Raw genomic sequence first — 14,385 nt, forward strand, 5'->3', positions numbered from 1 at the left:
TATATTGCTAATTTTAGCTTCATAGTCTACACAAGGAACAAAAGTCACCATAGTAGAAGCTAATGAAAATGATAAATAAACTAGTTATATTGAGAAAAAGAATGAACAGTTTATTAGTCTGCCCCTCCCTTGAAATTGCTTTCTTCCTCTGGACTCATCTTGTCTCCTAATCGCCTCCTTGAATAGAGTCAGTGGACACCAAGATGAACTTAAGCAACCTGTTAATGATGTACCAGGATGGAGCTAGCAGTCCAGATTCCAGTGAGGACGACACAAAGCTGTCCATGCTGCCACACCTGGCTGATCTGGTTTCCTACAGCATCCAGAAGGTCATAGGCTTTGCCAAGATGATCCCCGGCTTCAGGTACAAACTAAACGCACTGCTGTGTTTGAGTTTGGTGAAGAGGGTGAACTGGATTTTGAGGTATCAGTACACGGTAGCAGATTGCATTGCTGTCTGGCACAGTGTCTTCTTTTTTCCTAGCAGTCAACAAGGTCAGAATGTTCTTAATTTGTCACAGTGGGGCTTTTAAGAAATTATATGTAACATTCTAAAAATGACTATTGGTAGACCTTGATTCAGAATTCTGAGTTACAGCAATAACTCATGTGTCACACAATGTCAACTTTCCTGGTGCATTTCCTAATGCATCTAAAATGAGTCGTTAAATCTTCTATATTGATAACAGATTCATTGTTTGAGTCTTTACTCAAGCAAAAATGCTTGAAAACAACAAAATACAATGCTTCTAAAATGTGAGGATTTTCTGCTTTTGTTTGTGTTACATAATGATAATAATAATATTGTGTAAGACGATATGTGAGTTTTGGCTCTGACAATTGATGAATCGCCATGAAAGCAGAAGTTGTTATAACTTCAGTGTACATGCTCACCTCTGCACCAGACTTTACGTGTAGGATGACAGTCCCACCCTGAACACATCCATATGCCAACAAACACTCAATGTCATAGCGCCACCTGCTGGCAACAGGAAGTGTCAAGTTTCACGCTGTTTTGGACTACTTCTAACATATTTGCCACACCTGCTTCAAAACAGTCTCAGAAGCGCCTTAGGACATTGATGATGCTGTGCTGTGAATCTTGTGAGTTTTCGGATAACAGCATGGCCTTGGCGTGGCGTCAAAGTTCAGTGCTTCGCCTTGACACAGGAAGGTCTTGTAACTTTGCTGTACATGCTCGTATCTCTATCAAATTTCACACGTTTCATAAGGTCCACGCCTTGAACACATCTACAGGTCAAAATTCACTCAACCTCAACGATTCACCCCTGAATGACCAAGATGCAGACAAGAAGTCAGCCATTCTGATTTGATTGTGCGATTTCAGCCCATTTATGGCCTTTTACAAGGTCCTACTATACTACGTACTTTAACGAACTCCTGCTAGGTAATTAATCGGATCGACTTCAGTTTTCTACTGTGCATTCTGAATGCATTGACCATATATAAGCGATGTTTGATGTACGGAAAGACAGAGTGGCCATCGGGCTGGGTCACTCTCCAAGCTGCTGCAGAGCTTGTAATTGATGCTGAACTCCTTGATGTAATAACCTTTTATGATCAAGAACAGTGTCAAGCGGATTTCTTCTCAACACATCATCGCAGCATTGTTCGGACACCACAACCATGAAAATTTGTGCTGTCTGTGAGTTTTCGTCCATGGGCATGTCCGTGGTGTGGCGTCAAAGATTGATGGTTTGCCATTTAGCAGGAAGTTATAATAACTTCAGTGTACATGCTCAGATCTGTACAAAACTTCCCTGTCCTTCCCTGAACATATCTACATGCAAATATTCACTCAACGTCATCACGCCACCCACTGGAAACAGGAAGTAAGTCCTTGACCGGTCCAAAACACGCGACGATCCAGGGTGCGTCCCCGACCTCTGGCCACCACGTCACGCTCGCGTCATGATTGTGTCACGATCGCGTCACGGCCCATCGCGCATCATCACCATGCGACGACCATGCGAGTGCCAAGAAAATATCCCCCCACACCATTACACACCACCAGCCTGAATCATTGATACATGAAGGCAGGATGAATCAATGCTTTCATGTTGTTTATTCCAAATTCTGTGTCTGACCCAACCATCTGAATGTCGCAGCTGAAATTGAGACTCTTCAGACCAGGGTTTGACATGTTCATGTCTTGGAAAAGGCTCCAGGAGTCATGTGCATTCAGAGATGGTATTCTGCATAGCTTGGTTGTAACATCATTTGAACCAGTCTGCCCATTCTCCTCTGACCTCTGACATCAACAAGGCATTTTCATCCACATAACTGACGCTCACTGGATATTTTCTCTTTTTCGGACCATTCTCTGGTCAAGTAGACCATGTCACTTAAATTAGCGAGTTGTCTTGACATTTACATGCCTAAATGCATTGAATTGTTGCCATGTGATGGCTGATTAGCTGTGTGTGTATGTGTGTGTGTATACATAATATATGTATACTGTATCTGAACTGTATCTGTTCCAGAGAGCTAACAGCAGAAGACCAGATTGCACTGTTGAAGTCGAGTGCCATTGAGATCATCATGCTGCGTTCAAACCAGTCGTTCAGTCTGGAGGACATGTCCTGGAGCTGTGGAGGACCCGACTTCAAATACTGCATCAATGATGTTACAAAGGGTTGGTTGCTTGCTTCTCCCAAGTATAAACACACTCCTCGTCTTCCTTGTGTATCCATTCTGGATGTTTTCATGAAGGCCATGACATCAAGCATTCCATTGATAAAACAAGCCTTTCCTCTCAAGGAGAGAAAAGTGTTCATTGTAGGAGCTGATGACACAGCTGTGATTTATTTTCTCCCACTTTATAAAAGGGTGTCTTTGAAGGATCACAATGTGCTTTTCTATGCACACTTGCATATTACTATCAGGTTTTGACTTTGACCATTTTTTTCATGGATGCAATAAAGCAGCCACAAACGCAGGGCAGGAAGTAATCCTGTCTTTCTGCATTATATAAATAGGCATAGAGAGTAATGATTTTTCTTTCAAGCCCACCGCTGTAAAAGTGTGTGTTCATTCATAAGTAAATAGAAAATAATTTTTGGTTCTCTGCCTAGTGCGTGAAGGTGTAACTGACTCTGCAGTACTAACTGTATGTTTATGTCATCTTTCATAGCGGGGCACACTCTGGAGCTGCTGGAGCCGTTGGTGAAGTTCCAGGTTGGTCTGAAGAAACTCAATCTGCATGAGGAGGAACATGTGCTGCTCATGGCCATCTGCCTGCTCTCCCCAGGTAATGTTTGTGTTTGTGTGTTAACTTGTGTCTTCATGGCGTAGGTGCATTTCCAGATGAGCAATGACACACCATGTCAGAAAAGTAGCAGTGTAGCACAGGGTTTTTCTGCCTTGCTGAGCTTGATTCACCCAAACATTGGTGTTTTTGATGCTGCCAGTAACACATGAAAAAGAGATTTTTAGAAACAAAACATTCTGTACAACAGATCAAAGTATGAAGTTATAACACAATGTTGGAAATGTTTGTGAGCTTTCAATGACAAGGTAAAACAGTGAATGAACAGAATCACTCAATAAGGCCAGCAAGGCCACTTCAAGAATAGATGATGGTGACTCATTAACAAATTCTCATCTCAAAAAATTCAGTAGTTGTTTGTTTCCACTATCTACCTCTGTTGTGAGTCAGTGAACCAGTTGATGCAATTTGTGTCAATCTTGAAAGAAACACACAGACACCTTACAGGCTTTTTCCAATAATAGTAATGTCTTCTATATCTGTTGCATATAAATCCATGAATAGAATTGATTGTGTCTCTACAGCAATCATTTGCTACCAGATGTAATTGGTTGTAGCCAATGTTGCATGAATTTCCAAAGTGATTCACCAAAATGTAAACAAATATAGGCAAATATAAATCTTAATATATTATAATGGTGACCCCAAATAGGTGAAGATTCGATGCTTCAATAGAAGGAACTTGATTCTACTGCCAATCTCACATTCGAATTTTCGCAGCTGCATTGTGAAACGAGGATCATACCATTTAGGCTGTATCGGGGTGCTCAATGTCTGATTTTAGATAGAACTACCCATTTTCTCCCAATAACTAAAAATATAGCCTATTATGATACAAATATTAACATATAATGCTGTAAATAAAAGTGTGAAAAGAAAGAAGCTTTTTAATGATTTTTTTGTGTGTGAATAAATCCAAAATTCTTAACTCTAACCCTTAAGGAAGGGGGCGTCAGTGCACATGTGTGGTGTAGCATGTGTGTGGTAGAATAGGAAGAAAGACAGAGCACCAGCTATGTCAGTGTGAACTTCACGGGACGTTTGAATCATTTATCACCATTGATGAACCACACAAAGAACATAATATAGTAGTTTATATTTGGCCGAATTCTATGCGAGCATGCACATCTCGGCACAAGACCGGTGAAAGGCAGGTGAGCAGAGCAGAGAGAAAAGGGTCAAGAGTAGCCTCAGTTTAGCTGGAAATGTACAGTGTAAGTTTCAGTGCCTAATAAATTGAGACTGTTGCTCTGCAGCTTGCAGCAAGACTTGACAATTCTGATTCGACTATGTAAATCTTTAGTTGAGGACTGCCCTATCATATGATAATTTTCTAAACATTTTCTTAAATTAAGAAAGTAGAAATTAAGTAGTTTGATGTTGATGTTTTTATATTTTGTGCTGGAAGTGTACATATAATGTTTAGTGTAGCCAGTCAGTATTATAATAAAGTGCATGTTGTGTGATCAGTAAACATGCAACTTTTTTTGGCAACAGTTCGGAAGACAAAACCACAAACTGCTCTGACTGACGTTCTTTTTTCTCTCTCTCTCTCTCTCTCTCTCTCTCTCTCTCTCTCTCTCTCTCTCTCTGTCCAATCACTCCCTCTCACTCTCCTCTACTTTCTCTCTGTGCCCATAACTGAATCTGCTTGCCTGTCCACTTGCCTACCTCCTCTGTTACCTCATAATGGGCATGGGCATACACATGCTCCTTACTCTGCACCTTCTCCGATGGCAGATCGTCCCGGTGTCCAAGACCACGGCCGCATTGAGCAGCTCCAGGACCGTCTGTCAGAGACACTGCAGGCCTACATCCGGGTCAACCACGCAGGCGGACGCCTCCTCTACGCCAAGATGATCCAGAAGCTGGCCGACCTGCGCAGCCTGAACGAGGAGCACTCCAAGCAGTACCGCTCGCTCTCTTTCCAGCCCGAACACAGCATGCAGCTCACCCCGCTGGTGCTTGAAGTGTTTGGCAGCGAGGTGTCATAGCAGAGGAGGAGGCACACTCGCACGTACACACTCATCACACACAGGGTTAATCATCAGCGACCCTTACCTGGCTTTTCCCTAAGAAAACCCCAGCCCTGATATACCTGGACGTGTGGGAGAAAGATGGCTATCAGATGGGTAGACAGTAACCTTCACCTCTTTATCATCTTCACATCCTCATCTTCCTTCGGACCTCAGGCAGCAAGACTCACATACCTGGACCTCTGGATTTACCCTGAATATGCTGTGGAATTTAGCAGCATTTCGATAACCGGAATATATTCTTACCTCTGGGTTTGCAAACACAGTACCACATTAAATTTCATGATATCATGCAGATATCCTGAGTCATACACATCTGGAACAGACAGACATCCTCCTCCTCTCAACATCCACAAAATCGAAAAATCACCTTTTCTCATCACCACCTTTCCCCAAACATCACTGCTAGATTTCTGCCAATTTTTTCACAGTGGTGACAGCTTGATGGATGTGACTGTCACATCCCTGTTACCATCATCCTCATAACATTGCTCCATGATTGCATCATCGGTATGAAAGACCGGAATAGATAAACACATTTACATCTATTAACCATGATGGCACTTGTGAGGTACAGATAAATTAGTAGCAGTGTTACTACACAAGTGTTGGATAGCTATAAAAGTTATGTTGTTGATTTACAGTCTATTGGCAGCAAAGACATCCAAATATATTAAGCGTCAACATGGCCAGCCACGGGCAACCTTAAAACAATGTAATGGAAATAGTTAGTTTACTGGTTTAAAATACCCGGATTAAGATGGAAATCTAGCAGGTGTGATTTCCTTTTAAGCCCTATGTATCTGTGTTGTTTCTGTGTCTGTGATTCAGACGGCCTCAGATGGCCAGCTGAAACGAAGAAAGTTTAAGTGGGAATATTACAGCATGGGAATGGTGGGGAGAAAGGTGAGATTTGGAGGAGGTAGCCGTGTTGGATAGATGGTGGGAGATATGGTTGGAATTTCCTGTTCACAGGATAAAAAGGAATTTTACAAAACAAGAATGTATGTATAATGCTATATAAATATAAATGATACGTATAAGCTGATTTATATAAATATATATATTTAAGAGAGTGAAACATGGTTGCTTCCATGGAAGCAAAGAGTGTTATAATGTAGAGGATTTGATGTTCCTCCTCAGGTGTGTGTGTGTTTGTGTGTGTGTGTCGTTGTTCAAAAGACAAATGTACACACAGACACATGCATACGCACATAAGAAAGCACTGAAAAGCGTGTGAGGAGTCCTTTTATTTTTGTGATGTGTGTACAGTATATGAGAATATTAATGGGCCACAAGGGGGTGTGTGTACAGGCTCTGACTGAGGGTTTAGTGCAGGGACACACTTCTCTGTTGGATTTTGTCGTTTTTGGACCTGTGAAGTTTGTAGACTGGCATACGCAAACACAATGTCATGTTTTGTAGATAGGGATTATCCAAAAATATTTGTCCGGCTTTTTAAATTGCTGCTTAGACAGTTAGAGCTAGATAGTTGGACAGAAACCAACTGCCGGCTATTGCCTCAGGGAAAAGTTTGTCTGATGATATTGTGTACTTGATGTTTATGGTGTGTGTGGCGTGAGCTTACAATCATAAGACAGAGATTGTTTTTGAAACTCTAGGCATCACTGTGATTTCTAATCATACTAAATAACAGCATAAGTAAGCTAAAAGTGGAACTTTTTGAAATATTAAATACTACGAAATTTTCATTACTAAGCTTATGTGTTTAATTAAAAACTCCTCTTATGAAATGGCTTGCATAATTATACAATCCATTAGCGGTAAAAGTTGACATACCCATCAATCTGAGTCATCTGTGTTGAATGATTCCTTTCAGCCTTGAGTTTAGGTAATTTTTTTTAGGGCAACATGAATAATCTGCAGATGGTAGCAATGTACAGTGGTTAAACAATGTACAGATTATAGTGTTTTTGGAATGAAATCCTTCAGATGCCCTTAGTATTATAAAATAACTTTTTATATTAAATATAATATCAAGCCTTCATACCCTTTTGTCACATTTATATAATTTCAACACCAGCCACATAAGCGAGGTTTAGGATGTTTTCAACATCACTACATATCATATCATGTTTCTGTCGACATAGTGCTCATCCCTCACGCAGGCCTGGAACACCCCCTTGTGGACAAACTTTGTAAATACCACTTGCTAAGTCTGTACATAGTTAGTGAATAATGTAGGCAAAATACTAAGATAATTAAATTGTTGATGGCAAGATGCTCTGGATATACAGCACTATATGCAATTAGGAGATGGACTCTTATATTGTATTCTACTAGAATGGACAGAGTTGGCACCTTGGTCAAGTAGGGTTGCTTCAGGGTGCACTAAAGTAGACTGACAGATTTGGGTTTGAACAGTATAATTTTTTGATATTTTTTTACTTTTGGCAGCCAAAATTCAGCAAATTTGACCAATTCCATAAAAACCAAATACTGATTTTAGGTGTTTCCACAGAAAGGAGCAGGTTTCACAGACCACCCATCCATTTTGGATGATGCTCTTACTTGGACAACGATGGGACTCAGAAATCTGATGTGTTATAACAATAATCAGAATCATAATAATAAACAAAGACTTCTTGTGACTCAAAATTCCCAGTGGTGGTTGTGTTGAGCATTCCAACTCAGTCTCACGCACGATCTACACCCAAAACCTCAGTATGAACATCCTTAACTCTCCGGCAGTCTATGAAATGCACCCAAAAACTGAGGATGTTCTTACCAGGAAGTGTCCTCTCTGTCCATTCGAAGCTTATGGATGTATGTCTTTAATCTTTCCTTCTCTTTCTAAAGTCTATCAATAAGCTTTTGACAATTATATAGTATATCCATAATATTTTTATTTTGGTGAAAATCAGATTCTTTTGTTCTTTATAAGATTGTCAATTTTAATTTGAGTTTGCTGTCTAGCTAGTGCTTGGCTTGCTGCTCTGAGTCATCATTTAATGAAGCATAGATGAGCATGGTGGACTCCTGGAGCCTTTTCCAAGTGCAAATGAACCAGTTCCCCTTCCCTTGGTCCCTTGATTTCAAGTGAGTGAATAGGGAATAACCCATTGATGTGGCTTCACTTCTTGTTTGGACAGGGAATTGACACTGGCACATTCCCCTTCCGTTTTCTAATGGAAACCAGAGGAGAAAGAACACAGTGGAGCAAAATCTTTTCATTGTCAATGGAAAGGCAGTCCCAGGCTCTGTAAAAAGGAAGCTACATCTGCTTTTCCAGAAGCAGGATGTCAAACACAATCAAGTCATCATGAACTAATACTGCCTCAACTGACACAGGATTTAGCCAATGGCAAGCTATTGCAGCAACAGCATGCGCGTGCCTCTTCATTCATCACCCCGACATCTAACCACCTCTTCTTCTGCAATAGCCTATTACAGCAGGATTACTCTTCATAGCTTTAACTCAGCAGCCAGTCAGGCACTGGTTTCAGAAAACTGTGGTGCATCAAGGACTGACGGGATTTTGAGATTTAGGGGAACAGCTGCTGTGGAATCAGCCGTGTCACTTTACTGTGTAAAAGACAATGCAGAAATTACTCCTTTGTCCTGTTTGACCCAGTGAACCTTTAGATTGGACCCCCAGAAGACTGTGTAGAATCTGTATAGAAGATACTAGGAGATAAAGTATTTTTAAAATGAGAATCGCAGATGTAATGACATGCTGTACAGGCAGAGTGTGCAGTGACTGACGAGATGTTGCCTCCTAAACCCAAAGTGTGACATCACCTTTCTCACTACTCTCGTGTCGCAGCTCTTGAAATTCAGATTATTTTTTTTTACAAATCATTGTTGTTCTTTAAGAATAGGTGTTGAAATATACAAGAGTGGACTTTTTACATTCAACATCATCGTCTGTTTCAATGCAGGACAGGGTGATGGGGTGAGAGTCTGGTCCATTTCAAGGGTTCTGAGAGTGAAACATCAGTTATTTAATTTTGTTATGCTGCTGTTGGACATTACGTTGATTTTCTGTGGATAATGGCTACATTTTGGCTTGTATGGAGAATGTTATATGCCTGTAAGACAGATCTGGCTTACAATATTTACACTAATGGTTAACTGAGCCTTGTAGCTGATGTGAGAGACCATTAGTGCTCAAATGAACCCAATCAAGGTCGCAGACTCTCCCCTCTTAACCCTCCTCCCCTCATCCCAGGTCAGCAGCTCCACCTCAGAAGCCTTACATACAGAAACCTCACTCAGCTGGAAATATTTAACAGATACCTCAATATTTTACAGGATAACTATTCACGATGGCCTTTAAGGGAACCAAACATGAACTCATACCGCAGACATACACTCACAGAGACACAACACAACTCTGTCCTCAGCAACCAGTGTTTTTAAGTCAAACATACAGTAAACTAGTTGCCAGTTGTATAAAGCAGAAGATTGTCCAGTAGAATCCTCTTGCCAGTTGACCAGTCAGTATATGAGTGGATCCCAATGTTTCTAAATGTTTCTCTGCTTTACTCACTTGATCCTCATCTCTGCCTCATTCTGTATTTTATGTCTTTGTTGTCTGTCTGTCTCTACAAACACATGGCTTGCCGCTAAGCTTTGGCGCTGCGTTTAACCAAACATACTACCTCTACGTTCCGCACACATATATATATATATATATATATATATATATATATATATATATACATATATATAACTTGTATCTTCAGAACAAAGACAAACGTTAATGCTGCTAGCTGAGTTAGTTTTAGCATGCAAGACAATTATATACAACAGAAAAAAGGCCACGATAGCTTACTTGATTGGTGTTTTGGGTTATTTTGTAACTGAGAAGTGTAAGTTTATCAACCTAGTTTATAAAGAGACAATGAATTAGATGTGATTAAACCAGAGAGAAAAATGTCAAAGGCTTAAAGAACTAGTTCAACATTTTGGGAACAATATTTTCTTACAGAGTTAGATGAGAAGTTGATACCCTTATAATCTCATGTCAGTCGGTGAAATGAATGAAGCTACAGCCAGGAGATGCTTAGCTTAGCCTTAAAAGTGGAAGCAGTTGAAACAGCTAGCCTGACTCTGTCCCTCAAGATCACTAATTAACACATTAACAAATATGCATGAATTATATAACAAGATATAATGTGCTCATTAGTAAGCTTTAGAAGCACTTGTAAGCATTTTTTAACCTTGGGCAGAGCTAAGGTAACTGTTTTCCTCTGATTCCAGTTTTTATGCTAGGCTAGAGAGACATGAGAGTGGTATTGTTCTTGTTGGCTAACTTGCAGGAAAACAAATAAGCATATTTCCATAAATGATGACAAAAAAACAGAAGGGACTCTTCAGCTCTGCTAGCTCTGCTAGCTTGAGTTTTTCAGGCAGTCTAATATAGAGAATCCTAGAATAGAGATGAGCCACAAATTTCAGATATGATCAACAAATTGGAATACAGCCTGACTCTGCGAAACAGAAGGCAGTCGGTCCTACTTGAGTTTAGCCATGTCTATAAAATGCGATGATGCTACTAAACAGGTATTGTGATTGTTGTGATTGTCTGATGGGACTCCACCGACTTAAAAGTGCTGGATTGGTGTCGCACAGTTAAAAACCTCTTGATTAGGTTTGTGTAAGTGCTTTCAGCTTAAACACAACTGTTAAGACCAAGGATGAAGGTCTTGGAATAGATTTATACCTACTTAGAAAAGGGAAGTGGTAGTTAGACTTTGATAAGCGCTCTGTCCTAACATCTAAAATGTAAAAAGTAGTGGCTGTGGCCCTGGACTTAATACCCATTACCAGTGGTGTCCCTCTGTCAGCTTGGCTTTGTTATTGAAGGTTTTGTCTGTGTTTGTCTCTAGCAGTAGCTTTCCTCAAATTGATTAGGGTTTGTAACATTGGGATCCCATTTAGATATTCTAGATCCAAATAGTGTGTATTTTATGTACTCTACTTTTCCACTCTGCCTTCTTCTAACTCCCACTACCTCTGGTTTTAAATCCTTTGTTTATTTGCTGCTTTCACTCGTTTCAGAAAACCAGACCTTCAGAGTATATGCTATCAACCAATGACCTGTGTTTCAGCTCACAGCATGTGGAAGTTAATACTTCTTAAGTTTCATTTATATCCACCAGCTGCTGTTGATGCAAAGCTTTGGGCAGAAATTGACAGACATTGACATAGATTTTGACTTTCACTTGGAAAAACACCCAATTTGTGTACTAGCTAATAGCAAAAAAATGAAATAAATATTAGGAAGCATATTTGTTAATTAAATGTTCGCAAAAAAAATTAAATCAACAGATTTATGAGTAGATATCAGTTTGAAGTGGTCTCAGTTAAGGCCTGTGGCTCATACTGAAATATTGTCACCCGTGTTTGAACCGTAGGAGAGCAGTAGATAGAAAGTTGGCTTTTCTACTGTCATAACGAACAGATGGTTGTCATTCGAGACAGATTGTCACCTGTTGCTCTGATTGCATTTCTCTGCTACCTCTTTAAATATGCGCTTGCTCACACAAGCACTTAAACAACTGTGCTCACAGGCAAATATACACTCATACTGACACCGAACACAGTACACACACTCAGATAGACACACTCACAAAACACACACATGTGTGCACTTATTTCTCCCTCACCAGCAGTTTTTGCCAATAATGCACTTGTGTTTTTGTGTCTAAATGCTGTGTGATATCTAAAAAATTATGTTGTCATCATCTATATTTTTCTTCTTTTTTAAAAACTCTAATCTTTGTAGTAAGACCTGGGCTAGCCAGATGGTTAGAAATAAATTGAACATTAATTAATTCAGAACATGCAGAAAGTTTCATGTCTTTGAAAAAAAATGCACATATTGCTCAGCTCAGTTGTACCTTGGTGTGCCTAGAACCCACAGCCTTATTTTGGGACAATATCAGGGGTTTTAAACCAGAATACAGGACTGCCTGTCTGCCTGTATTGCTGATGTTAAGATAGTTTCATTTAGTTTCAGTAACTGTTTTTTCTTTTCTTCATATTGACACATTTGTTAGTTTCTGCAATTGTTGTATCGGATTTATGAGTAAACAAGCTCATGGGAGGTGCATGTTCTGACAAGGATGTGCTAAGTCAGTGTTTTTCTGCTGGTTCTTTTGTTTCAATCTGTACTTCTATTATAGTGTTTCATGACATTATATTTATAGTTATAGTTTTCAGTGACAGTTGGTTATTATGATGCCTACCTGGTTAAAAAATGTCTTTTCAAGTTAAATTCTTACTGGTTGTGCTGATGCAACAGAGTCTAATGCACCTTTTTAACTGTTTCATTTGACTTAATTTAAGTTTATTTTTAAGAATGTCTAGCAGACTGTGACCTCCCATAGGATGAACTATTCTCATCATTAGGAGAACAAAAGAAAAAAACAAGTTTAAAATTGTAGTTGATCTCAGCAGAGTCCCAAAATAAGTACTTTTACCTTCACACATGCACACCACCATGCAGTGAAACTCACCAGAACTAGCAGAAACTTTTTCAACATACAGTTGCCATGGCATCGCTATTGATGGCACCATCAGTAGCCCTATGTATAGAAGAAATAGTGTTATACATATAGTATCTTAACCAATGTCTCTCTTTGTGGTCAAAATCACCACCTGTTTTTTTATGTTGCTCTTTTCTTTTTGCTCTTCTTGTCTTTGAAGTTGATCCATTGTACTTTGATTACATGCATTGTATGTAGTAAAATACTGATAATGTTTTGGGGAAATCACAAATAAAACCGCTGTACATAATGATGCAAAATATTCCACATTCTCATGTTTATCTTTTGTTTGTTGTGTTTCTGTTAAAGGGTCAGTTTGCCGAAAAAATGTGAAAAAATGTTAAAGCCAAACGTTTAAAATGGGGTTTTTTAAAAAGGGCATGGAGAAAAAGGCTGAAAGCATGCTCCCTGCACATCAGTTACAGAAAATGTATTGAAGAAAATATGAGGCATATATGTTGTGTTCCCTTTAGTTGGCGGTATTCACCACAGGCCCTGAGGGTTTCCATTTGTTTTAATCATCATAGTTGATTATAATGGTGCACATACACATCTTTGGTCAGTAGATGGTGATAAGACACTATTGTAGTCATGAACAGCAGCTAGACTTGTAGAATATATGTGTGTGACCATGCATGTATATACAAGATAAGTAAGACAATTTTTAGATGATCCTTTATTTTGCATGTATGTCTGCTTTAAACATTATTGGATTCAAGCATAAACAAATAACATTTTGTTTTTTACAGACAAGTTAGTAATATTTAATGAGAACAATGATTACAATTATGTTTAAAATGTAGAAAAAAATGTTTTAGCTGTCAAATACTCAACACAAAACTGGAGAAATGCTTTGGTCAGTAATGACAAAAAAGGTGAGCTAAATAGGTGTATCCAACGAAGGTTAAAATCAAGGGCAACTGGACTTGGTTGAAGATACTGGAAGACGTTTCGTCCCTCATCCAAAGGACTTCTTCAGTTCTGACTGACTGGCAGGGAAACTCAGCTATTTAACCTCAGTGGGATCGTTGGCCCGGGTCATCGATACCGCTGGTTCGGTAGTGTTCCTAGGTGCACAAATACCTGTGCGCAAGTCAATTAATATTACCCAGAATTATATTATTTATATATATATATATATATATATGTATGTATGAATGACTATGAATGAATATATATATATGAGTAACATCAAGTGTGAGACACCATATAGTAAGAGGCTTAACTCACTGACTACTATAAATACCTACTGCGACTCCAAATAAAATCAGTTGTTTGTATAGAGTATCAGTTTACATTGTGAGATTACTTCACTTAAATTCAGGCATTGCAACTACTGCAGGCCTCTATGCAACTGCATTCCCTGAATATACTGTAGTTACGCTGCTGGAGAGTAGTCTAAATTCTTACACATTGCTCCTTTAAAGTTTCCCCTGACCTTTTTTGTGGGGGTAATATGATACAATGGCACTGCCAAATTCAGTTTAATTTTTGTATACATTAAACAACTAAAACTATAATTTGATTATTCTTATGCAAAAAT

The 14,385-nt window shown here is 39.2% G+C and overlaps 1 protein-coding gene across 4 annotated transcripts in view; it reads left to right on the top strand.

Annotated features, from left to right (window-relative positions):
- LOC119905960 (vitamin D3 receptor A) overlaps positions 1-13,106 on the top strand; it is a 116,458-nt gene extending 103,352 nt beyond the window's left edge. For all 4 annotated transcript variants that reach the window (XM_038723394.1, XM_038723393.1, XM_038723396.1 and 1 more), the window contains 4 exons: positions 187-364; positions 2,505-2,656; positions 3,155-3,271; positions 5,030-13,106. In XM_038723394.1, the coding sequence (XP_038579322.1) occupies positions 187-364; positions 2,505-2,656; positions 3,155-3,271; positions 5,030-5,283 (701 nt within the window). In that variant the 3' untranslated portion in view covers positions 5,284-13,106. The remainder of the gene's footprint in view (positions 1-186; positions 365-2,504; positions 2,657-3,154; positions 3,272-5,029) is intronic.
- Positions 13,107-14,385: the final 1,279 nt, after the last annotated feature.

This window comes from Micropterus salmoides, unplaced genomic scaffold, assembly GCF_014851395.1.
Source record: "Micropterus salmoides isolate LMB-PRFRI ecotype aquatic unplaced genomic scaffold, ASM1485139v1 Ms_hic_scaffold_16, whole genome shotgun sequence".
Lineage (NCBI taxonomy): Eukaryota > Metazoa > Chordata > Actinopteri > Centrarchiformes > Centrarchidae > Micropterus > Micropterus salmoides.